This window comes from Phoca vitulina, unplaced genomic scaffold (genome assembly GCF_004348235.1).
Source record: "Phoca vitulina isolate PV1807 unplaced genomic scaffold, GSC_HSeal_1.0 scaffold56, whole genome shotgun sequence".
Lineage (NCBI taxonomy): Eukaryota > Metazoa > Chordata > Mammalia > Carnivora > Phocidae > Phoca > Phoca vitulina.
The window spans coordinates 6,992,559-7,018,951 of NW_022589759.1; the positions used below are offsets into that span (position 1 = coordinate 6,992,559).

The window sequence follows — 26,393 nt, forward strand, 5'->3', positions numbered from 1 at the left end:
AGTAATTGATCCTAAAAGTCAATCTGCTTTATTTTCACCACAAACAACTTCAGTGATAAAATAAAAACAACTCCTCCCTGCTGGGTGGATCCCTCCTTTCACTTCCCTGTGCTTCATATGTCACTGGGAAGAGAGTCTAGAAGTGAGGAGGCATTTTCAGACAAACCAAGAGAGTAGCACCAGTACCCATTATTTAGAAACGGTTGTCCTCCTTTCTGTAGGGATATATCCTAGCTAGGCAGACATTCTTTTGGAAATGAATGCCATCCCTACTGTACATATTATTTTTATTAGCTATTTTTTCTTTGAACAATATATCCTGCATATTTTAATGCCATGATATCTTCTCCATCTTAATTTCATAATAAGTACATAATAGCCTGTTTAGTTGATGTATGACCGTTTATTTACTGGTGTCCTATTTTTGGACATTTAGGTTGTTTTGAATTATTTGCCCTTATAAACAATGTTGTAATGAACATCCTTGTAGTTCTATCTTTATTTGCCTCTGTGGTAACTTTCATAAATAAGTTTGGAGAAAATAAATAAATTTCAAGAAATGGAATAGCTGGGTCAAAAGTCATAGAAACTTTGAAGCCTTTCAATATCCATTGGTAAGTGCTCAGGACATCCTTTTGAATGTTAATTCTCATTATCAGAATTCATAAAGGATGCACGTATACAGTTTGGGTGGTTGAGCTGATGGCCCAACCCTAGATCACGTCCTGTGAATGACTACTATACTGGGGGGCGGAGGAAGCAAGGTGATTGATGGATAAACATCGATCAACAGGGGGTGGGAGGATGGGTTAGCCTGGTGATGGGTATTGAGGAGGGCACGTTCTGCATGGAGCACTGGGTGTTATGCACAAACAATGAATCATGGAACACTATATCTAAAACTAATGATGTAATGTACGGGGATTAACATAACAATAAAAAAAAATTAAAAAAAAAAAAAAAAAACATCGATCAACAGAGATGAAGGGCAAAGGATACAGGGACTTACCAAGCTGGTATCATAAAGCTGGAGATGACATGCAGCCTCTCAGATGGAGATACAGCCCCCAGGGCCCCAGTGTACCCACAGGGACATACAGCTGAGGACAATCGCTTCCAAGTGGAGTGAGAGTTGCACCAGGGATAAGAAACTGCCCTGGATGCTCTCCCAAGCACAGCGGTCTATCCTCCTGGCCTCTCTCCTGTTATATGCCTGCCCGTTCATTCATCAGTGCAAGTGGCTGGTGCAAACAAAAGAAGCTGACATACCTTGCAGGTCTGCTTGGAGTCAGGGTGAAGCGCCGCTCATTTCCCTAGAAGCATCCTTCCGCAGCACCATTCCTGCACCCTGCAAGTGAGAGTGTTTTTAAAAACCAAACTCTCTCTTTGGAGCTGCTTTTCTTATCAATATATGACTTTTTTCTTCTAAAAATCCCAAACCAGAAGGGTCCCTGGATGTATAACAACGTTTGCCTCCCTCTCTCAGGACGTTGCTGGGCCCAGTGGAGCTACTGTGTTGAGAGGCAGCTGCTCTGCACAGACCAAAGGGAGCTGGTGCTTCCTCCGTCCTGCCTGCCACCGCCCAACTCCGCCATCACCCTGCGCCTGGCCACCTGGAGAGGCAGGGAGCTGGAGAACCGGGAGGAGCAGTGCCTCTATGTGTCTGCCCCCCTGGAACTCAGGCCTCGAGTCAGGTGGGGGCAAGAGAGCAAACTCCTATGGTGTTGCCATCCCTTCAGCCACCGTTTACTGAAGAGCCAGCTCCGGCTGGCACTGACGTAGGGGCAGGTCTTACAGGGGTGGTCCAAGAGCCCCGGTCACAGTGCTCATGGGGAGTGCTCCCTGGTGGTCAGCAATTATTTGCCCCAACGAATGCAGGGAGATAGTGCACCCCGATGACAAGTTCCCAGACTCGGGACCAGGGAAGGCTTCCCTCAGGAGAGATGTGAAGAAGGAAGAGGAACCAGCTTGTCAGGAAAAGGGGGCTGGAGAGGAAACTGGATGGCAAAGGCGGGGAGCATAGAATAAGCTGGAAGTGAAGGAGACTGGTGTGGCTCAAGTATGGAAGGAGAGAGAGGGGCAAGAAGAAACTGGGAGAAAAGGCGGGGCCTGGCTCTGGTGGAACCTTGTGGGTTATGTCACAGACATGATTTGAAGAGTTCTGGAAAGTCACCCAAGAGTTGCAAGCAGGCTGGGGACATGATTATGTCTTACTTCAAAATGCTGTGGTAGCAGGGTGGAGAGCAGGTTGGAGGAGGGCAAGACGGGACGCCAGGAGATTGCTTGAGTTCTTGCAGGAGTCAAGGTGAAAGTTCAAGGTAGCCTGGTCTATCAACTGGGTCCCAGCAAGAAGTAGATGTCTCCCTCAAACTGGGAATTGATGAGAGTTGGACAAAGGGCCTATTTACAGATGTGGGCAAACAAAGGGATGACAGTACAGGACTACAATAGGAGGAAGCCACTCTTCTTCTTAGGACTGCAGAAGGAAGGAGTCGGGGATGGCGTTGCTGGAACCCCCCGGGAGCTGTGGTCTTGGTTAGAGGAACACAGTCACTGCCAACTGCTGCCCACCTGCTAAGGAGCAGGGACAGTGGTCAATAAATACCCACCTCCCTCCCTCACCGTCTGATTCCCCAGCCAATGCCTCCCATTGCTGGGCCCAACCAGAAGCCAGAGGGCACAGGAACTCAGGTGACCCAGTCTATGGAGTTTAGTCTCCTAGTGCCCAGAGCCACAAAGAGTTGTTGGAGAATGTCTGGTACACCTGTGCTAGGACAGACATGAAGACAGAAGTGGGGAGATTGAGAGCTGCTAAGGACTTAAAACTGAAAGGTCCTGCGGATGGGCTAGACACACGGCAGGTACCAGAGTGATCTCTCACTGGCTCTAGGGAGGGAGTGGGATGCTAGAGAGAAGACCCAGGATCTGAATGTAGATGTGCTGGTGCATGTTCCCTTCTCCCACTCAGGAGTCGTGTCACCTGGTACGAATCACATTGGCTCCCTGAGCCTGGTTTGCTTATCTGTGATAGGGGTTCTAATATGTTGCTCCTAGGGTTGTGGTAAGCACTGGATAAGCGAATAATGACGCAAATTATTTATAACCTGTGGCATGCAGGCAATAAAACCATAGCATTCCTTTATTACTGTTAGAGCCAGAAGGACTCATGAAAATATTGTCTGCTCTTATCCCCCCCACTTTGCAGGGGAAAATGAGGCTCAGAGAGTTTAAGTGACTTATGCAAGGTGACCATTCTTACAAGGCAGGGACAGGATCCGAGGACCCTGGGCTTCATGCACTTTCCAAACCATTGTCTTTCATCGGGAATGAAGTGGGAATTCGGTCAGGCACAAATCACTCCATCTCCATGACCAACACTATGTCCTGGTTTTGGTTGGGGCATGGGTTGCTTTTATTCCATCTTTCACTCAAAAAAAGGCCCTCTGCCACCTTTGCAAAGGACCTGAGAAGAACCAGACAAAAGACCAGGCCACGAGGCCTGAGCGAGCTTCCGCACTCCTTTCTGTCTCCCTCTCAGCTGTGAGAACTGCAGACCAGCGAATGCCAGTGAAGATGCCATGCTCAGAGTCACCGTGGGGGATGACTCCTCAGTGGCCATGTTCAACTGGTATTTAGAGGACACCTCTCTGGAGAAGGTGAGGACACTGGCAGTTACTCTCACTTCGATTGACCAGACCCTGGGTCACATGCCCAGGACTGAGCCAGAGCCCACAGGGTGAGGGGGCGGGGTGGTGGTGTTCCCAGAGAAAAACCAGGGCATTGGTCAGAAGGGAGAACAGATGCAAGGGAGCAGAAGCAATGGGGAAACATCACAGCAGATGCTGCGGGTGCCCCAGCCCAGTCCCTCTTCCCGGGCTGATGCACCCATCCCAGCCGCTGTGGAGTGACTGCCGGCCAGTAACCAATGGAGGTGGGGGTCTAATGGCCCAGCTCCCCTGCCTCTGAGTAAGAGAACTTCTGTGGGCAGCTCACACTCCCTGTGGGATCAGGCTGAGGCTGACTGGACACCTCCTGAAACCACTTCTCTGCCCTACTCTGCTTCCCTCTCCACTCTGGGTTTCCCAAGAGCCCTCCCTCAGTAAATGACCTGCACATGAATCCTCGTCTCAGGCTCTTCTTCAAGGGAACCTGATCTCAGATAAACACCTACACCAAGCTGGAAATTGGGTATTTGGGCTGACTCGGGGAAGCAGGTGGTGTCTTTGCAGCAGACACAGATCTGGAAGGCCTCCTAGGGGTGAGAAGCCACTGCCCTGCTGAGGTCCAGCAGCCTGGCTGAAGCCTCAGGGGCTCTGGTTGGTGCTCTCTTTCAGGCTGAGCCTCTCCCGGCTGCCTGCAGATTCCAGGAATTTTGGCTGAGTGCTTTAATCCTCCTTCAGAGCAACACCTCCATGCTGCGGTTGAACAGCTCCTTCCGGCAGACCTGGGGCCAGGCCATCCGGATCAGAGCCACAGGTGTGGAGGCCTCCCCCAAGTCTCTTGTCACGGGTCCCGTCTGCCGCAGAAAGTGAACCAAGACAAACCCAGAAGGCCTGAAATGTGGGACTTCAGTGCAGGGTCAGGGGCCAGATGCAGGCTCTGGTGTTAATCCCATCACCAGCACTTGAACTCTCTGTGCCTCAGTTTCCTCAATTCCTCTGAATTGCATTATGCAGGGTGGATGAGACACATTATTCTGGGGTGGTGCAGCCTGCATGTCCTGCCAGGAAGATTCTCACTTTAAACAAGCCCAGTGCGGTGGGAAATGTAGACTCTCAAAAAGAAAAACAATGGGTGATTATTCTTTTCTGGATGGATTCATTTGATTCAGTTTTTCTCAAAATGGCCCATAGGCCTCCCACACTGGGACAACCTGGGGTACTAGTTTAAAATGAACACTCCCAGACTTGCCCCAAACTTTCTGGATTAGGTCTACACTAATCATTTTTAATTGGTTAAAATTCTCTTTATGCCCAGCTCTTCCAGGTACATACTCTTTTTGAAATACCAGGCTGTGTGGGATGCTGGTGCAGGTGGAGGCCTGGAAAGAGCAAGGCCTTGGGCAGGATCAGCCTGTTTCTAGATTCTGGCCATGGACCTTCTGAGCTTGGTGATCTTGAGCAAGTCATTTTGTTTCCCAGTAGACTTCCTCCTCACCAAAGCTTCAAGGGAGCTACTAATATTAGCCCTGTTTTACAGATGAAGGACTGACTCTTAAAATGTGAGGCCCCAGGATACCCTGCGACAGGGGGAGCTGTTAGATATGCAGATTTCTGGGCCCCACCCCAGAACCTCCAGAGAGGTCTGAGGCTCGGGGTCAGAACATGGGCCTGGGAATCTGCATGCTTAACAAGCTTCCAGGGCAATCCTGAAGCATGGTACTTTGTGTGACCCACAGAGCCCCTCAAGCACCCTCTGTCTTCACTCCCCAGCAGTGACCGGGCATGCCTATGGGGAGGACACCTATGTGATCAGCTCTCTGCCTGCCCCCGAGGTGCCCATCTGCACCATCACCCCGGAGGAGGGTACCATTCTGACAAGCTTCACCATCTTCTGCAACACATCCTCTGCCCTGGGCCCCCTGGAGTACTGCTTCTGTCTGGAGTCAGGTACCGGCCCAGGGCTATTGCTCTCCCTTCAGCTGCTAGGCTCCATTTCTCCCAGAACAGGGACCTCTCTGTGAGAGATGGAAAAAGTATGTTCCATGTGTGAGAGAGGTCTGCAGAATGAAGAACCCCCTACACCTTAACCCCAGCCCCAGGCACACTGACACAGCCACATGCCTGCAGGAGGGGGACGCTCTTCAGATCAACCAGCCTGGGAAGGCCTTTGTACAGGAAGTGACTTTTGAATGAACTTGGATATGTTTTGAGCTAATTTTTAAGATCTCCTCCATCCCCCTTCCTCTTCCTCCTTCTCCTTTTTGTAATTTGGTTTACTACCTTGAATTTTTTTTAAGCCTGTAAAGAGAGAAAATTTTTTTTGAATTTTTTATGGATTCCAGTAAAATTATTCCAAAGTCCTAGCAGCATGTGATTACCTAGAGAGGCCAGTGGATCAGTATAGATAGCTGTCTTCTCTCTGAAAGCATGGAGTCCCTGAGTGCCTGCCATGCCTTCATGAGCTGTGGCTTTTGTGTCCTTGTCATCAGGCTCTACCTCGGTGGCTTTCCAGTCTCCCTGGAGATGCCCCCCTAACTGTTCAGTTTCCATTTACCAGGTTCCTGTCTACACTGTGGCCCTGAGCCTGCCCTCCCGTCAGTTTATCTGCCACTTGGAGAAGTAAACAATGACTTCATGCTGACAGTGGTCATTTCTGTCTCCAATCTCGCAGGGGACAAACAGCAGGCCCGTGCAGCGGTGAAGGTGGGTGGTGGCAGCCTTTTGTTTCTTTATTGAGAAAACTTGTTGACCCAACTGAACCTCACCAAGTGGGTGACTGGGTTGAAGGGAGCCAAGGGCATGACCAGATGAGTCGCTGATTCATTCATTCCTTCAACTAGTATTTTCAGAGCACCTGTTATGTGCCAGGCCCCGGGGACACAGCTGTGAACAAAACAGACATGGTCTCTATCTTTGCAGATCCTTCATCTCAGTGGCCAGAATAGGAGTAGGGCCCTGGAGTCTTGGAGCAGGAGGTCCCAGGGATGAGATAGACCAGTGCCATCAGAGTCTAGAGGAAGGAGGACCAAAATCAGCCATCAGGGCTACAAGGCTGAGGCTGGATAAAATCAGGGTAAATTTGAAGGGTGAGAGGCCAGGTGGAGCAGGAAGGGATTGGGGGCTCGATACAGAGGGCGGTGAGGATAGAGCAGCAACTGGCCCAAGGCTTCCTTTCAGTGGCCTTTGGCTGCCTGCTACAAGTGGGCCTGGCTGCCCTCAGCCTCAAGAGAGACCCCACACCAGGTGCAAAGCCTTCCAGCCTTGCTCTGGTTTGCCTTGTGAGACTGACTTCAGGCTCCAGGTTTGGGAACAAGAACTGGTGAGCTGAGGTCTTCCGTGCACTGAGCATGCTTCTGGTTTCCCTATTAGGTGGGACTTGGAGACACCCGTGTTGACAATGTGGCATTCCAGGCTGCAGTGTTGGAGAATATCACCGCCACTCTGCAAGGCGAGCGGGACCCTGAGCGGCTCTTCCAGCTGGCCAGAGCCGTGTCATCCATGCTGGACCAGGAGTGCCAGGAGCAGGGCTGCAGGGGGCTGCTGAACATGGACGTCAGACAGAAGGTGCTCAAGAGGGGGCCCTTTCATGCCGTCCAGTGGGGCCCCGGGGTCTGTACACAGCCGTTCAGGGTGGGGAGTGGAATTCACAGAGCTGGGAAGCCTCGGTATCTGCTGAGCTGTTGACATCAGCTCCCTCTCTGGTCCTTTCTTGGTAAGTGACCTAAAATGAGGGAAACCTGCTTTCCCTGCTCTGCCTCATGGAGTCAAAGGCTTCTACGGCAGGAAGGAATTTAAGACTATCACTCCAGGCCTTCCTGTCAAAGATGACAAAACCAAGGCCAGAGGAGAAAAGTGGCCTGGCCTCACTCATATTGTTAATGGTTTGGCGTTAGACCCTGGATGTCATCCCACCTCTGTCACCTGCCATCTGTACTGTCACAGGCTGGTGAATGAACTTCTCTAAGCCTCCGGTTCCCCATCTGGAAAATGGGGATAATAAATAGTATTTTTCCTCATAAGGTTAGGTCAAAGCATTTGAAATTACCAACATTCAACCAGTTTTAATCCAGAGAGTGGCCATCTCATGTGTTACAACCTGACATGATAAACAACTATTGCAGAGCGTATGACTACTTCCACTCCCGGTACCTGCTCTATGAATATGTGTGGGTGCAGGTACACGCACGTGCACACACATACACACACACACAGCATCACATACACCTGCTGGGCATGGAGAAGAAAATAAATTCTTCTCTGGTCCCGTGAAGGGTTTGCAGGAAAGTACTTAGCATGGTGCAGGACATGTGGTAAGTACTTAGTACGAAGAAGTGGTGGTTGTCAGAGTAATTACTTACAGACAAATAACTAACACTTACTGAGCGCCTACCATGCGCTGCCAGCCCCAGGAGCTTCAGGGATATGTAATTCTCATGAAAACCGTACAAGGTAAATGGTCAGATCCCCATCTATGTTACAGAAGAGGAAACAGTGTAGGAGAATTTTAAAAGTTTGCCCAGGCCCACATTTCTAAGACAGCGGTGAAGATGGGGTTCCAACCCGGACTGGCTCTTCCCCCATCCACCTGCTGCCCTCCTAAGCCTCTCATCCCTGCCCTTGTTTCACGTTAGCCCCTCTCCCCTGTTTCTCAGTCTTGGTTGCATGCACTCTGAACATTACCTATAGCAGACTTCCATTTGGATGTCCTGTGGTCTCTGAGCACACAGACCATGCAGCCTGACCCAAGGTCTCCTCATGAAATAATGGGGTCCTGGCAGGAGACAGGCGTAAAACTCTAAGGGAAAGACTGAGAAGAATTTAAGAAGGGCTCTGTTGATAAAAGCTGGGGCTCAGCCTGAAGTGACCAGAATCTGGAGAGGGCAGCTGCATGGAAGGGGTTGCCCGGTGGCAGCAATGGCTTCTGAAGAATGAGGCAGTTGACCCACCTGGCAGGCAGGCAGGCACCAGGAGAGTAACTTCTAGCTCTTCTTCCTCCTGCCCTCTTATCTCCTGCTGAATGAGTCCACGGGCCAGAGAGGCGGGAGCTAGTGGCATCTCCGTGGAAGCTGCCTCCGGGACAGCAACAAACGAGGGAGGGAAGATCTGCAGAGGCAAACACGATTCTCCTACCAGAACATTCCGATGACAGTCCCTCAAATACTGGCCCATTCTCTCCGCCATCCAAGCCAGAGCCTGGATGCCCTCTGAGCTAATAGCAGACTTGCCCAAACTCTGCAGCTGTCAGACAGGTAGGCTGAGTGAGCTGTGAGGAGCAGGCCGAGAGAGGGGGACTGTTCACTCGGATCTGTGCTGTGCCAAATGGTTGCCACTCGCCATATCTAGGTACTTACATCTAAATTAAATGCATTAAAATGAAATAAAAGTTTAAAATTCTGTTCTCCAGTTGCAGTGGCCACATTTCACGGGCTCAATAGTCACATTTGGTGAGTGGACAGTGCAGAGATAGGGCCCTTCCATCAATGTGGAAAGTTCTCCTGGACAGTCCTGAAATTATATTCTTAGTTTTTCTCTGCAGCTGCCAAGGCCAGCCTCCAGCCAGCCCCTTTTTAGGGCTCTGTGGCTTAGAAAGCACGGTCCCCAGAAACCTCTACGCTCCTCTCCGTCTTCAAAGCTAGCAGCTCAGCATCTTCAGATCCTTCCCCCATTCCTTCTTCCTCCCTCCAATGCCTCCTTCCTCCCCTCCCCAAACTTCCCCTCCTCACTTCCTTTCCCTTCCTCCTCCAGCCTCTTCTTCACCTCTGCCTCCATCCATACATCTTCCTTGACTCTGACCATCCTACCTCCCTCCTACAAAGACCCCTGTGGTTACATTGGTCCCACCTGGTTCATCCAGATCCACTCCCATCTCAGGACCCTTAACTTAATTAAAATTCCAAAACAGGGGCACCTGGCTGGCTCAGTCGGAGGAGCATGCGACTCTTGATTCAGGGTCGTGAGTTCAAGCCCCACGTTTGGGGGTAGCGTACATAAAACTAAACAAAACAAAAACAAAAAAACCCTCCAAAAACAATTTTGCTAAGGTCCCTTTTACCATGTGAGGTGACATATTGACATGTTTCAGGGATTAGGATGTGGACATCTTTGGGAGGTCATTACTCTGTCCACCACACATCCTACGAGGCAAACAGAGGTCTATGGGCTTTGGAAAACCCCAGATGAGCCTGGTCACTTGCTCTGACTCCAGATCTTTCTGAAATGGTTTCATCAAGCCACTGGAATTACATTTCCTCTCCTCATCTTCCTCCCTCTGCATCAAGGTCAGAGAGCATGTGCTGGGGTCACTGTCTGCGGTCACTGCCACCCTGGGGGACATACAGAAGGTACAAAGGTTGGCCCAGGTGCTGAGAGAGGTGACCCACCCCAGTGAGGAGCTCACGCCCATGGCCCAGGTAAGTGAGGCCCACCTGCTCTCCCAGGCCAAGCCATGGGACACACACCTCTGCAGTGGGTAACTGACAACTCACCCCAGGTCGAAGGTCCCTCAGTCACAGGGCCAGCAAGGCTTCCACCATCTCATTTCTAAGGGTCCTGCATGGGTGGTGCCAAGAGAGAAGAGATGTCCTCCTGCAGCTCCCGTGTCTCATTCTGGGTGTCATAGCCTGTGTGCTCACAAACCTCACTCCCCCACCTGCCAGTGGCACCTCAAGGGAGTAGCTGACTCTAATCACTGAGTGACATTCAAGTGTGTGCCCAGATGCTGCTGCTAACCTACCCATGTCCCCGACTTCATGCATACCCCTGTTCCCCAGTACGTATCAGACTGATGTCCAGCTGCCAGCTTGTGCCTTCCTTTCTTCTTTGACCCCCGCCTCACCAGCCAATCTGCCGGCCCACATCTTAACCCTTGCCTCAGGCTCTGTTTCTTGGAGGACTCAAATTAAATCACCATGCTCTCAGTGTTATGGTAGCTAAAGGTTAAAAAATAAGAAGCCCTAAGTCAGTAAGAGGGGAGACCTACCCTGCCCCTCACATTCTCCAGCCTGAAGCCGAAAAGGCTGACCTTTATTTCTGGGGCCACGATGCTGTTAACATGACACTTGCCATTGACACACCCATTTGCCCCTCCATCCACTCCCCATGCATACATCTATTCAGCACCTGTGTACATCCATCCGTCCACCCTTCCATTTACTTGTCCATGCATGAATTTAGTCATTCACTCAACAAATGCTTCCTGGATGCCTAGCATATACAAGTACTGTGAACAAACTGTGCATCAATAATTCAGCAAGTCACACAGACATAGTCTCTGCCCTCACGGCACTTTCAGACTACTGGGGCAGCAAGACTACACAAAAAATGTCACAAATAGAGACATAATTACAAAACTGGAATAAGTGTCTTGTCCATCCATCCATCCATCCATCCACCCATCCATCCATCCATCCACCCACCCACCCATCCGTCCATCCCCCCAGTTAGTGAATGTTTACTGCTATGGGCTAGGCATTGTACAAGGCACTCTGGAAAGACCCAGAGATGGATAAGGCTACTCTCCTGAAGGAACTTAGCCCATTGCAGGGAAGGAAAACCTGACCTCAAGTCAGTGACACAGGCAGTCTGTGCAATGGGCCCAGATTCCCCCTACTTTGTCTCCCCAGCTTGCTCACCTCGATTGCAGCCCTTGTCCTTTAAATGGTGCAGGGGATGGTCTATCAGGCAGGGGCTCATGCTGCCTTTCCTTCCCCTTTGGGTGAACCCAGCGGGAGGCCACCTGGGCTCTGCAGCATGCCAGTGAAGCCCTGTTGGCAGTGAGTTCCAAGGCCCGTCCTGAAGACCAGGGGCGCCAGGCGGCCACCAAGGACCTGTTTCAGGCTGTGAGCAGTGTGCTAGAAGCTTCCCTGAGGGAGGGACCAGAAGAGCCTGCAGAGGCCAAGGGCAGTCAGGTAGGTGTCTCAGCCCAGATGCAGACCACATGCCCACATGCTACCCAGCTACCACATGCCCAGCTCACACGAGCCTTTCTAGATGGATCTTTCTCCTCATCTTGCAGAGAAGGAAACTGAGGCACAGAGGTTAAAGTCCTCTCTGGGGAGCTGGAAGAATAGTTACAGAGACCAGAGCTTCTGGGAGGCAGAGCAAAGGCTTGGGAGTGAGGAAGCCTGACTTCCAATCCTGCCTCTGTCGCTTTCAAACCTTGAGACTTGGGCAGGGTACATAACTTCCCTCAGTCTCACCCCTTATCTGTAAATCGAGGCATTCCGCCTCATCCCAGATAAGCCACCAACTGGAGAGATCACATATCCACCCCACAGAGAACGTTTTTAGAAGAGAGGCAGTCCCTAGAGTGAGAACAGATGAGGCACAGTCTCGTGCAGCCCCAGCACCCTGACAGGGCGCAAGGGAAAGGGCCTCCTAGGATGGCATCATGATGGAGCGGAAAACCCATTTCTTGCTGCTCCATAGTCCTTTAGCATGTGGGGAACACACACACACACACAGTCACACTCATACACATACCCATGCACTCACACACACCCACAGACACTAACACATTCACTCCCACTCACACGCACTTACAAGCATTCACTTATACTCTCACACATCTCTTGAAGCACAGTCTTGCCCACACTCACAGAGATGCACATTTACACTCATATCTTCACACATGGCCACAGTCACACACACTCACACAGACTCTCACGTATGGTTATAGTTACAAACAAAAGCACATACACTCATTTATGTTTGGACAGTTATACTCACACATACCCTCAAACCCACATTGACATTCTGACACACAATCACACACTTACACTCAGATACACACACACAATTCCTTATATTCACAGGTCACCCTCAAACACACACATACATTCACATCCACTCCGTCACAGACACACACACACACACACACACACACACACACAATCTATGCAAACATCCAGCCCTCCTCGGATCCTCATACCAGTCTTGGCTTCGGCGAGGTTGCATCCTCATCTGGGGGTTTGGGTGGGATGAGGAGCAGTCCAAGCCCAGGTGATCCTGTGAAGTGGCTGCCTGTGGCTTTCTGTTTGCCCACAAATAAGACCTGGGTTGTGGCCTTGTCAGGGCCAAACAGAGCAGCACAGAGAGGCACACAGTGTGACAGCTCAGTGCAGACTCAGGAGCCAGATGCCTCACTGTGAGTCCTGGCGCTTGCCTTTATCAACATGTGACCTCTGCAAGTCACTCATCCTTTATGTGCCTTTGTTTTCCAGTGTGCCGAATGGGTATAAGTGAGAGCACCTGCCTCCTGGGGTTGTTGTGAGGATGAAAAGGGGTTCACATTCCAGCGGGGGTTGGAATCTTCATAAGTGCTTACTTTTCACTCCCCACAGAGCCTGGCACTCAATAAACAGCAGTGCTGTCCCTTCCTCCCTCTTCTGCCCTCTTCCAGTCCCTGCTGAAGGTCCCACACCAGCCTGGCGACAGTAACCAAAGGCGGCATACAGAGACGGGTCCCCAGCAGTATCCCCTGCTTTCTTTTCCAGATGGCCTCTGTGCCCCAGCTGCTCAGAGTTGTGGAGCATGTGCAGGCTGCCCTCCTTCTGGGGACACTGCCTGGAGGCCTCCCAGCTACCCTGACCACCCCCTCCATCTCCATATACACAAACAGGTAACCAGCTGCACTGAGGTCCCCAAGAAAGCTTATCCCCTGACCTGGCTTGGTCCACACCCACATCCCAAGACCCTGTGACAGGCAGAGCCCAGAAGACCAGCCCTGGAACTGGGAGATGTGAGGGGAGCTGGAAGTGGGAGGGCTTTTTACTGAGTGGTCTGGGTGTTTGTACAACGTAGGAAAGGAGCTGGTGAGTGCCAAGTCCCATCTTGGAGCCACCCATGAGGCCTAAAAGATGGGTCATGTTGGAGCCGTGCAGGCAGGGAGGCTAAATGAAGGGGGCGTGCCCACATTTAACTACATTCCAGGTGCGCCTGGCCAAGCCCACTGCTCCACAGAGCTGTGGGGATTCAAGATGCTCTGGCCTTGGGAATTCTTCATGGAGTGCGTGTCTCTCACTGCGCCCTCCACTACCCGAGGATGCCCTCCACCCTGCATGCCTCCACCTGACAAGCAGGGGCAGGCATTGCTAGGACCCCTGCAGTGAGCACCCTTCTTTGATTCCTTGTGCCAGGGTTACCCTCTTGGGGGCCAGGCACAGTTTCCCAAGGCAGCATTCTGATCAGAGCTAGGGTCTGAAACTAGGTCCTTAATCTAATCAGATTGGACAACACCAAAGGCCAGAGATGGGCCTAGAAGTCCATGACATCAGAGATCAGGTAGGTAGAGGGGATAAGCCTGGAGAAATGTCCACATTAAAGCTCATTTATTCATGCAACAAAGTATGTGTTGGCCCCCATTACGTGGCAGGTGCTCTTCTAGGCACTGGGGGTGCAGCAGTGAACACAGCTGGCTGACGCCCTGTCCTCACAGAGCCTCCAACCCAGTGCTGGGGGCGCCAGCCGCCTCTCCTGCTGCTCCTACTGATGCAAACATGCAGAACCATCTACGGGGACTGCAACAGAGCCACCCACTGCGATGGCAATGCCAGGGTTCCTGCAGTGCAGCAGCTCTTCCTCTGACACCAGCTTTCTTCTCTCTCTCCTGACACCTCTGTTCTCACCTTGTGGCCAGAATACAGCCCCGGAGTTGGCGAGGCTCCTCCGTACACGCTGCGGCTGCCAGCTCTGCAACATTTACCCTGCCTGCTGCCTCCTCCCTTGGCTCCGTGGAGGACAGCCCGGAGCCTGTGGACATCAGGGTAACGACAGTAATAACCTCCTTGGGAGCAGTCCTCTACAGCTTATATGGCACTTGCACGTGCGTTTGCTCAGCTATGTTGATAACAACCTGTCTGTTCCATAGTATTACTACACCCGTTTTACAGATGAGGTTCAGTGACTCACCCAATGCTACAAGCAAAGTGGCAGAGCTGAGATGCAGACTCAGTCCTTCCGACGCCCATCCTTCTTGCACTGCGTTGTGGAATTTCTCCAGCAGCCTTGGTTCAGTTAGTTACTGGAAATAAAGCTCTTCAGACTTCATTCCGTAACTACATTCCGTAACTAGGAAATGGCAAACCCAGAGCTCTTTTCACTCCCAAGTGAGGGCACATCTGACTCTCTGTTCTTTGAGCCCCAGCGAAGGCAGATAGGTATCTCTCCCTTGAGGACTTGATGGCTTTGCCAAGAAGAAAGGCTTGGAGGGTTTCACGGTCCAGGAGCTGCACAGCTCTACGGGTCTGAGTGGGTCCTCAGCCCTGGAGGGCAGACACACACCAGGAAGGCCAGACACAGCTAACAGCGGGGCCCCCCACTCACCCCACAGGGCAAGGCCACCTGTCCGTCCCATTATCATTCTCATAGGGACGCAGTGACCTTCCAGCCTTCGGGCACCTTGGCCAGCACTCCTTGTTCTTGGTTTCAGGTGATGAGTTTCCAAAAGAGCCCCTTCCCAGCCCGGAGTCACTTTGATGTCAGTGGAACTGTTGGTGGCCTCTGTCTGAGCAGCCCTAGTGGACATCTCATACCCATGAAGAGCATGAAGAATCTGTCGGAGAATATCGAGGTAGAGTTGGGGTGCTGTCAGAAGTCAGTGTCACTTCAGAAGTTAGTTTTCTTCTTCAACTTGGTTGGGACCAGAAGTTGATTAAAGAGGAGAATCATTAAGAATGGTCTTTACCCTATGTTACACACTGTATTTTAACTTAAAACTATAAATGTATCATTGTCAATCTTTGGGTATACAATTGAAATGTTTCTTTAAATCTGTTGATTGGATTTTTAATCATCTTTATTACATAAACCACCTTTACAATGCAGCCTCTAAAATGTCAGATTTTCTTTAAAATGAAGCAAAAACAAGCACACGATGGTGCAATAGGAGTTCAGATTCTTTTGAGATTTTAGTGAGTTTTTTCTAATCTTCTAGTTTTCTCATCAATGACCACCAACAATGTTTAGCAATTCATCTTTCCCGTGTCTTCTCAAAGCATTCGACTTAAGTTTTTATGCAAATAATTCTTTTCACACTACTACTTTGTCACTCTATGTCACTCTGTGGAATATATCATTAAAATTGACCTTTACAAGCACAAGTACAATGGACAAAAGCAGCTTTGGGATCAAACACAAGTGCCTGTTGGTGAGCTCACACCTCGGCTGGCAGGAGAGAGCTGCCATAGGCTGGGTTCTCTGGAAGCAGGTGCTGAGAAAGAACTTGGGGTGCTAGATGTTTGCTAGAGACAGTAAAAAAAGCTGGCTGTGAAGAGGAAGGACAGCAGGATTGGGCAGAAGAGAAGTCAGATTGCAATCCAGACCTCACAAAGCTCCAGTCACCCCTGTAGCAAGTATTAGCCATCAGGCCTGTATTAATCAGCCTTATTATTTCCTGTGTCTTTTGATATTTTGATATCTTAAAAATCTTGCTGGTGAGAAAGAAATGCCCTGCCAGGGCCAGCCAATCCTTATAGGTAGCAAAGGGCTTTGCCAGGGCATGCCTTTCATATGCACACTAACCAATCCCAAGTTCATATCCTCAACCAGCCTCTTTATCTGACTCACACACCAAGCCAACATTTCCCCTGTCCTAAACCATCCTGAGGCCATGTTCCAAGTAACCAGAGACCATCCCTATTCATGCAGCACCTTTGTGCAAATTAGAAGTCTCCCCTCTTTCTGTGCAGATGAAGCCCAAGCCATGGTACACAGTTTGATGAGCGTGATAGGTGAATAATAGCACCCCAAAGGATGTCCATATTCTCATCCCTGAGCCCATGGATTTGCCACCTGACATGGCCAAAGGGACTGTGCAGGTGTGATTAAGCTAAGGACCTTGAGACAGAGAGATGATCCTGGAGGATCTAGGTGGGCCCAGTGCCATCACAGGTGCTTAACAAGAGGCTGACAGAGGGAGAGTTAACTACAGCTGAGAAAAGGCTGATTTGATGATAAAAGCAAGAGGTTGGGGTGATGTGAGGAGGGGCCATTAGCCAAGGCACACGGGCACCTCCACAGGCTAAAAAAAGCAAGGAAGGGGTTCTTCCCTAGAACCTCCAGACGGCATCAGCCTGCCAACTTCAGCCCTGTGAAACTGATTTTGCACTTCTGGCCTCCAGTACAGAACTGTAAGATAGCAAACCTTTGGTGTTGTAAGCCACCAAGTTTGTGGTCATTAGTACACCATCCCTGGGAAACTGACAGAATGAGCACAGCACAGAGTGGATCTCAGTTCCGCAGGTGCTCACCCTGCCCTGCTCTGTCCAGCAGCCCTGATGCTCACTGGCATTCCCAGCCCTGCACACCCTTGATTTGATTGTTTTTGATAACAGATCCTGCTGCCCCGACTTTTGGAAGGACACAGTGAGCCAACTGTGTTGAACCTGACCAGTCCTGAAGCTTTGTGGGTGAACCTGACTTCAGATGGGGCAGCTTTGGGGATCCAGCTGCACTGGAGACCTGATATCCCACTCATACTCAGCCTGGGCTATGGCTACCACCCCAATAAGACCAGCTATGACGCCAAAGCTCACCTTCCGCCAGGGGCTACTGCAGGTAGTCCATCAACTGGGCCAGCTTCTTGAGCTTCCTGGGGGTTGGGGAGAGGGCGACCAACTTAAAACTTGGGAATCGGAAGCCAAGGAGAAAAAGAAAAACAATTTGCTACATTCAGTGCTGATTTTTTTGTTGTTGTTATTACTACTACTATTATCATCATTATTATTTATTTGGCAACATTAAGTGAGCACTTGCTACATGCCCTGAAAAAACTGACAAGCACTCATAGAACTAACCTAATCATAATCCTCATCACAACCCCTGGGATGGGCACTATGGACATTGCCTCTTGCCAGATAAGAACAGAGAGGTTAAGTAACTGATACAAAGTCACACAGCCAAGAAGGGGCAGAGTCAGAATTTGAGCCCTCATCTATCTGACTTGGCAGGTGTGCTCTGCACACTGACCTGGGAGTGCCTCTGTTCCTCTGCTCCCAAGTCTCAGGCAGGGAGAGGGATTCCTAGGACATCAGAGAGACCATCAAGGTCAGCTTCCCTGCCAGGTCACCTTGGGTCACCTTGGTTCCTCTCTTCCATGCCGTTAGCCCCAGTCTCCAGGAGGCTTCAGGCTGAACTGGATCTGTCTTTCTTGCAGATGGGCTGTCCACGTGGATCCTGAACCCAGAGGACCTGCATTTTGGAGAAGGTGTCTACTATCTGACCGTGGTCCCCGAGTCTGACCTGGAGCTGACCCTTGGCAGGGACTTCACAGTTGGCATTACCACCTTCCTGTCCCACTGTGTGTTCTGGGATGAGGTCCGGGGGACTTGGGATAACTCTGGGTGCCAGGTAAGGAGAGGACACAAAGAAGAAGATAGAGCAGCTTTGTTGAGTGTGTCCAGCTTATTTAGGGTCCTCTTTCAGTGCCTCTGGTGGCCGTTTTGCACCCCTCCACAGCGTCTTTGCCTATGCTATTCCCTGTGCCTGGAATGCCCCTCCTTCCCAGTCTAGTTAACTCCTCCTTCAGATCCTGCTGCAAGTATCACTTCTTTGAGAAAACTGTTACCCTGGCTAAGTCAGATTTCCCACTGTAGGCTCTCCTAGTACATACATCTGATCCTCCACAGCACTAAACATAGCACTAAGCCATTTCATATCTACTCAGGAGGCCAATGAGACCATGTCTGTTCCCTCAATGTACTGAGAGCCCCACAAATCAGGAACGGTATGCTTTGCTCACCATTGGAACAAATGACCATTAAATGAATGGGCAAATAACTGGGAAGCCCTGCTGACTGTGGGCTGCTGGGGGGGCCAGGGTGTCCTCGCCAGGGAACCAAACTTAGAGCTGAGCCCTTTATTCCACTCCAAGTGCTGTGTTCCATGCTTTACTTGCATTAACTCATCAGATCTCCACAATAACCTCTAAGATAGTATGGGTATTCCCATTCTACAGGTGGTAAAACAAAGGCTCAGGAAAGTCAACACATTTACCCCAAATCCCTTGCCTAGTAGGTAGGAGAGTTGGGACTCAAACCCAAGGCTGTCTCTGGAGCTCCAGGCACTGCTTGTTCAGGCCCCAGCCCAGTCTCGCCATACCTCTGCATGGCACATGGCTCTATTAATTGCGATCAGATCCCTGTCTCAGGTCAGCTCAGCTCTACCCATGACATGTCCAGACATTGGCTTTGAGGCCATTGGAGGCCGTCTCTGGGGCACTGATGTTCCTTTTCTCTCTTCCATGCTTCATATGCTGTTCTTTTCCCGGGGACAACCTACCCTGCCCAGAAAACTCCTATTCACCCTTTGATCTCCCACTCTAATGCCACCTTCTCGGGTGCCTCCAGACATTGGGAGTCTCCCTCTGCTGGACTTCCACAGCACTTCACACCATCCCCAAGAACAGTAACCTCCACATCTAGCTGAAATTTATCACACACCTGTCTCCATCTACTAGAGCATAAATACCTTCTTCCATTTATTCAACAAATACTCACATGTGCGAGGCAGTGGTGATCTAATGGTTAGAAACACCAGTGAGCTTTCAGTCTAGCAGGGGCACAGCCAAGAAGCAAATGGCACATGATCAAATGACAGTGGTCACAAGTCATGGAAGAAGCCAGGCCCCAGCAGAGCTACAGAAGGGGACTGAGAGCCAAGCTCCTTCGGGGTTTGTTTCTGCCACAACTTCAGCTCCCTTATCAACTCCTGCCCTGGCTTCTGGCCACCACACAGAGGGAGTTCCCCAAGTGCCAGGAAGAAATGGGTGCACTGACATGTCCAAGAGACAGTGTGTTCCCCCACGCTCACAAGAGAGGCCTTTGTACCTCATGAACAAGACGCTGGGTGTGTTTCAACCTTCCAGAGCCTTCACTCCCAGCAGCTGTCTGATGCCCACGCTGCTGGCCTGGGATGCCCTGCAAGGCTGTCCTCAGAGACCCAAGGATCAGAAAGGGGGATGGTACAGCAGCTGGGGGTATGGGCTCTGCCATCAGACAGACTTGGGTCTAATCCCAGTTCATCAATACTAGCCAGATGACCTTGGACAAGTCACTGTACCTCTCTCAGCATTCCCATCTGAAAATGGGGATAAAGGGTGGCTACCACTTACAGTTGGGGTGGAACCTAGACAAGATTAGGGGGAGGAAGTAGTTAGTGTGGTGCCTGGCACACAGTGAGTGCTCAGGATAAAGTGATTGCTATATGGAATAATCTGAACATAGAGAAGACAATACTACATATAAAATGGAAATCAAGGAAACAATAAACATGGGACTTGGGTGGCGGCTAGGTGGGGGGGAGCATGAGGACAGACTGGGGGAGGACCACTTAGCTAGGTGTATGTTATTGGAATGTTTCTAGCTTTCGAGTAAATAGGGGTTCTCAGGTCCTTATTATGTTATTGAAAATATACACCTACTAATGTATGCACACGTGAATGTGGGAGCATGTCATAGACCAAAAGTTATATGAATCCAATATTGTGTACTTGATGTTCATTATACAGACGAAGATACAGATACAGATATAGATATCACTGAGGAACCATAAATAAGTAAATGGGATCATCAAGTTTGGGTGGAAAACCAGCACCAAATTCTCTAAATGTCTGAAGAAAGCTCCAAATCTAGTCTATAGACCTTCTCAGGGGGTAAAGGCAGAATTATTGCTTATATATTTTCTCAAAGGATACTAAAGGTACAATTACTGTCATGAGGGTAATGAGCAGATTCATTCCTGGTGTTCAAGAGACTCTCATGCTGGAAGGGTTGGGAAAGCCCAGGGAGGCAAAGATGCGGGCATAAAATGTCTGGTCCCTGGGCTCCCAGCACCCACTTGGGTTTCTTCTCTGAAACCAGCTCCACTCCCTCCGGGTGTGGCAGGTGTTCCCATAAGCCCCACAGCTGCAGACCAAATGCTGACCAGGATTGGGAAACAGAAGAACAATGGAGCAAACACGGAACTAAAATCTGTCAATAAACAGTAGGGGTCATGCCCATGTGGAGGGGTCAGCCTTTGCTGGGTGGCTCGTTAAGGAAAAGAGACAAGAGTTACCTGCTGGGGCAGTTTGGGCCCCAGCAGGTTCTTCCTCCTCAGGTGCTGAGCAGAGAAGAACTTTGTGCATGCCAGTGTTTTCTGCTCCCTCCCACCTTACCATCTCCTGGTAGACCCTGGAATGAAGAGATGGTGCTGAGTTTGGGGTTGAATGCAAGATTCTTTGCCCACCATATGGCCCTGGGAGGGTGTTTGCAAGTTGACAGATTTAGGGGAGGCCCTAAGTACAGGGTGTGAATTAAGAGCACAGATGGGGTTCCCTGCCCTGGCTCATTCCTGTCTCCCCAGCCTCAACCTCATTATACTATACCATAGGGGACTGGGAACCCAAGCTCCATCTACATACCATGCCCCCCATAGCCACACCTTGCCACCCTTGTGCCTAGGGCAGTGGCCAGCTCACCAGGAAGAGTGATCCTGAGGAACAGGTCTGTACAGGCCCTAGAGGCAAGAAATTCCAGGTCCAGGTCCCCAAACCACAGTCTAGAAGTGGGAGTCCCAGGGCCAGGACTAGGGTAAGGCACGTAGGCATCTATAGTGCAAAATTTAAAGAAGGCCTCATTCTTGGGGTCACCTAGAACCTCGCCCTAGACACAGCTGGGTGGTATGTGCTGTGATGGGCACATCCCCGGGGCCCCCTGACTCCCATCTTTTGCGGATGGGTGCAGCCTGAGGACAGCTAGAGTGGCACTCCTCAAAGCATGAGCCCTATCTAAGACCTAACAGGTGAAATTTAGGGAATGCTTTCCTGGTGCTGAGACACCAGCTTAGGATTTAAACATTTGTCCTTCCCATTTCTTTACATGATTCCCCCAGTCTCAGTTTTTTGTTTTTTGTGAGATGACCAATCATCCTAGTGTGGTTGGGACTGGGGGCCTTCTAGGACACAGGACTTTCATGTTTAGAAGAAGGAAAGTCCCTGGGAAACTGAGATGATCTGATTACCCCAGATGTCCTCTCAGCATCTAGCCTGTTGCCTGGCATAGAAGTAGCACTCAACATGTATCTGTCTGATGAGTAAGCATCAGGCGGAGAATGTACTGGGATGATATGTACCAAAGTTGTGATAATGGCTGCTTATGGAGGATGGGGGGCAGAGGGGACGTCAACTTCACCCATAATAGTTCTTTAAAAGGGTAAAGAAGACCGACAAGATGTACAGTTGTCCACTGAGAATGATAGGTACAAAGATTATTGCTATAGATAATATTCTCAGCATTTTAAAATTTTTAGTTAAATAAAAAAGCTCAAGGGAATCCTAAAGCAGGTCTCCCCAGCGCCCCCTCATGGCAGTGTCCACCTCCTTGGGCTGGAGCGAGCCAAAGACATGCTGGCATTCCCACCAGGGTCTCTTTGGGGTTGCAGGTGGGGCCACGGACCACCCACTCCCAGACACATTGCCTCTGCAACCACCTCACCTTCTTTGGAAGCACGTTCCTGGTGATGCCCAACACCATCGACATCTGCCAGACTGCCGAGCTCTTTGCCACCTTCGAGGACAACCCTGTGGTTGTGACCACCGTGGGCTGCCTCTGTGTGGCCTATGTGCTGGTGGTGATCTGGGCAAGGAGGAAGGACACTCAGGATCAGGCCAAGGTGAGGTTGCATGGCCCTCAAGAATGGGAGGAAGGAGCAGGGTGTTCCCTTGTAGGATCTCCAGGGGATGGAGCCCAGGTTGGGAGCCAAAGGGCTAGCGGCTAATCCAGGTTGTCCCAGGTAAGCCAGCTCTTCAGCCTCATATGTAAAATGGCCTTTCTTATCAAATTGTCAGGAGGATCATGTTATTGACCATTCACTGAGGATTTACTCTATGCCAGGGATTATCCCATTTAATGCTCCCCCACAGCCCTAAGAAGAAGGTATTGTGTTGAGAGTCCCCAAGACCATCCTTAAGTTCAATGACTTGCTGGAAGGTCTCACAGAATTCAGAAAGGCTGTTACACTCATGATTATGGTTTATTGAAGTGAAGAATGCAGGTTAAACTCAGCAAAGGGAAGGGTCCAGGAGAGATCCAGCAAGAGCTTCCAGCTGTACTCACCCAGTGGAGTTGTATGGACAGACTTCATTCTTCTACCAATGGCGTGTGACAGGACATATGAAGTACCGCCAACAGGGGAAGCTCACCTGAGCCCTGGTGTCCAGGGTTTAATTGAGGGTCAGTCACATACATATGGAGTGCCCATATGACTCAGTGTAGTTACTCAGTCTCCAGCAAACCATCACCACCACCACCCAAAGGTCAGACTGATACAGAATGGCCCAAAGCCCTTACATAACTACATTGTTAGCAGAGACTACCTGGTGTGGACCAAGGTATTCAAAGAAACTCTTATCATCAGGATATTCCAGGAACATAGGGGTTATCTTTTAGGAGCTGGCCAAGAGCCAGGCCTTTCTTTGAAATGTGTAGGGTTTGGACAGTCCAGGCCTTCTGAGACCCTCCTCCCCCCTTTACTGCACAGGTCCTCTATCATCTTACAGAGGAAGAGACCAAAGACCAGAGAGGGCAACTAACTGGTCCAAAGCCACCTCCCTGAAGCCAGAATTCAAACCCAGACCTGCCTGATAATAAGACAGGAATGAGACATAGAAATGAGATCAAACAACAAATTGCCAACAACAAAGTTCTGATTATTTTTCCAATGTATGCACCACATCTGACATTTAGTGAGTGAGCCTTCAATAAAATTTTGTGAGTGTCTTGAGTTACAGTGTATCTTGTGCTCATCAACGAATGCAAGGATGCAATGTCCCAAAGCACTGAAACATTCTCCATTTCCTGCCCTCCCAGGATGTTAAGGCGGCATGAAACTTAATAGTAGTTGCAGCATTTATACGGCTGTCTTCAATTCACCCAAGGGATTAAACATTAATACTTCAAGTGCCTCACCTGTAGGCTGGTTTCCAAAAAGCAGACTCTGCCATGGAGTTGAGCATTCAGTGTTTCACAAAGAGTGCTTGGGATCAGCCCCTGGAAAGGGAGGGAAGAACGCAGGATGAGCAGAGAAAGAAACTAAACTGGGAGCTCCAGAGATGCCCCGAGTTGGGTCAAGATGCCCAGGTCTTGATCATGCCCAGACACCTCATTAATCTGCCATTGCGTGTCAGCCTCCCCAGGAGAGCATATAACCACAACAGAGGTGGCTCTTGCATCCCTGGCAACTGGGGGAACAAGCCCTCCACTGGCAGGAGATCTGGGCAGCTCATCACAGAGTCCACTGCAGGCTAGAGAATCTGGCTTTGTTTTGTTTTGCTGCTAAACCACCTTAATGTTCATTCCCTTTAAATTCCCTTGGAGTCCCAATCTGGTCACCAATGTTAGAAATTCTATATAAACAGAATTTGTATCATTTACCAGATCAAACATTGAACTGAGTCTCAGCTTAATGCCAAGTTCATTTCCAGTCTGGCTACTTTGAGTTTTATTTAATGTTAGATGTGTGTTGTACTTTTTAAAAAAAGTTTATTTTACTTGTTCTCATCTGATGGAATGAATAAATAACATACATAATTTTACTCTCTCCCTTTGTCATGAGTGACCAGCTCAGTCTTTGCTATTGTGCAGTGGATGAACCCACTGAACAGGGCCCTTCTAATGCCATCCTTTTGTCCAGGTGAAAGTCACAGTGCTGGAGGACAATGATCCCTTTGCCCAGTACCACTACCTGGTGACAGTCTACACTGGACACCGGAGAGGAGCAGCTACTTCCTCCAAGGTACGTTACCATGCAAGAACCCCCTGGGTTGATCAGTATGACCCACCCTGCAAAGCACTTGCTGGCCCATTGCTGAGTCACCTTAGCACAGTGGATTTAGTGTTGTAAGGTGTTTTTTTTCTTTTTTAAAGATTTTATTTATTTGACAGAGACACAGTGAGAGAGGGAACACAAGCAGGGGGAGAGGGAGAAGCAGGCTTCCTGCTGAGCAAGGAGCCTGATGCGGGGCTTGATCCCAGGACCCTGGGATCATGACCTGAGCTGAAGGCAGACGCTTAACCGCTGAGCCACCCACGTGCCCCTTCTTTTGGTTTTTTAAAGGAAAGAATCTTTTGCCAAACCAAACATCCGCCGAAGTCCCAATATTTAAAAAGATAAAGGAGAATAAGTTAAGGAAGAGTTGGGGTCTAGCACTGTGCCACTGGTCATCTCCCTTATCCCTACCAAAGAATAACTCAGTTAGTTGGTAACCTGCATGCAAATTTGCTCACATATGAAGAACAGTCAGTAAGCTGTTATCAATGAATAAAGAGAAAACAGAATTTTTAAGAGAGAAGAGAGAAAGGAAAGAAAGAAAATATGCCTGCCATTTGAAAACAATGAGTCTTGAGTTACATTTTTTGGGTAAACTGATTAGCTGGCAAGTAGCTAAGAGGTCAGGCTGAGCCATCTGTCCTTGAGTAGGCTGACTAGAAGTAGTGAAAAAACTATTTCACTTGCTTATAAATTCTCTGAGGTTCTTGAGCATTTAGCTGTGGAGCATATAGCAGGTTTTCTCTGTAATGTCTCAGCACCCTTAATTAAGTCTGGCTTGTGCCACATCACTCATCAGAATATACTGTCCTCTGCAGCAGGCTTCAAGGTTCCTTTACTAAAACTAAGGGCTCCGTGGAACACAGTTTGAGAACCACTCGTGCTGTGTATACTATCCTGGAGAAAGCTCTATTTTTTTTTTTTTTTAAATGACATTAAGCTTCATTAGAGTGGAGCATTTGCCTTTTTATTTTTTAAATCTTATTTTTATTTATGTATTTGTCTTATTTTTATTTTAAAAATTGTTTTATTTTAGGGGTACCTGGGTGGCTCAGTCGTTAAGCGTCTGCCTTCGGCTCAGGTCATGATCCCAGGGTCCTGGGATCGAGCTCCGCATCGGGCTCCCTGCTTGGCGGGAAGCCTGCTTCTCCCTCTCCCACTCCCCCTGCTTGTGTTCCCTCTCTTGCTCGCTCTGTCAAATAAATAAATAAAATCTTTTTAAAAATTTTTTTTATTTTGATTTATTGCTGTGTCTTAGGTCCTCAACCAGCTGTCTAACATAGAGTAAGTGCTCAGTAACTACTTGTGGAGTAAACATAGGAATTAATTTCATACATCTAATGAAACATTCATCTCACTTCCTTTAAACATTCAAGAGTCTACCTTAATAGGAAAGGAGTGAAAACTTGCAATCCACAGGCCAGTTCTTTTTCTGGAGAGTTGCAGTCACATTTCAGTCTGATATTGGCTTAGTTTGGGTATCTGGCAGAGGCCAGGGATGCTGCTAAACATCCTACGATGCACAGGAAAGCCCCCAAAGCAAGGGATTATTGGGTCCGGAATGTCTATAGTGGAGAAACAGACTAGAAACAAGGATTCAAGGGCAAGTAGTTGATTTGGCGGGGGGGATCCTAGGACACCCCAGTAGAGGACCAGGAAGCCGACAGGGAAGGGAAGGAACCAGTAAAGGGTGCCAACCCGTTACCTGTCCGGGCAGCTGAAGCTAATCCTATGATGGGACTTTGGAAAATAGTAAGCAACGTGGCCCTCAAAGTCATCCCCACTGATGGCTGAGGGAGCTGGCTTATACACCCACCAATCCCATGAGTTATTGGTGGAGGCCAGCTCACTGCACCATTAATTCTCTGGCACTTCCAGTCTCTGCTCTCACAACTCAAGAACCCCCAGGAAAGCGATGCAGCTGCTGGC

General features: G+C 49.6%; 2 protein-coding genes across 2 annotated transcripts in view; one reads left to right on the forward strand and one right to left on the reverse strand.

Annotated features, from left to right (window-relative positions):
• The window catches only part of BCO1 (beta-carotene oxygenase 1), a 164,696-nt gene that overhangs the window by 83,193 nt on the left and 55,110 nt on the right, over nucleotides 1-26,393 (reverse strand). Inside the window, exons 3-7 of the mRNA XM_032389857.1 lie at nucleotides 23,606-23,686; nucleotides 22,754-22,846; nucleotides 22,133-22,273; nucleotides 17,195-17,283; nucleotides 1,270-1,348 (exon numbers count right to left, since the gene is read on the reverse strand). The gene's annotated coding sequence lies outside the window, so the exon portion shown is untranslated. The remainder of the gene's footprint in view (nucleotides 1-1,269; nucleotides 1,349-17,194; nucleotides 17,284-22,132; nucleotides 22,274-22,753; nucleotides 22,847-23,605; nucleotides 23,687-26,393) is intronic.
• PKD1L2 (polycystin 1 like 2) overlaps nucleotides 1-26,393 on the forward strand; it is an 89,955-nt gene that overhangs the window by 29,191 nt on the left and 34,371 nt on the right. The window contains 15 exon segments of the mRNA XM_032389863.1: nucleotides 1,487-1,694; nucleotides 3,539-3,656; nucleotides 4,335-4,476; nucleotides 5,433-5,609; nucleotides 6,220-6,365; nucleotides 7,032-7,226; nucleotides 9,941-10,072; nucleotides 11,387-11,569; nucleotides 13,157-13,281; nucleotides 14,299-14,425; nucleotides 15,091-15,231; nucleotides 16,994-17,216; nucleotides 17,815-18,008; nucleotides 22,080-22,310; nucleotides 24,330-24,431. Coding sequence (XP_032245754.1) covers nucleotides 1,487-1,694; nucleotides 3,539-3,656; nucleotides 4,335-4,476; nucleotides 5,433-5,609; nucleotides 6,220-6,365; nucleotides 7,032-7,226; nucleotides 9,941-10,072; nucleotides 11,387-11,569; nucleotides 13,157-13,281; nucleotides 14,299-14,425; nucleotides 15,091-15,231; nucleotides 16,994-17,216; nucleotides 17,815-18,008; nucleotides 22,080-22,310; nucleotides 24,330-24,431 — 2,444 coding nt within the window.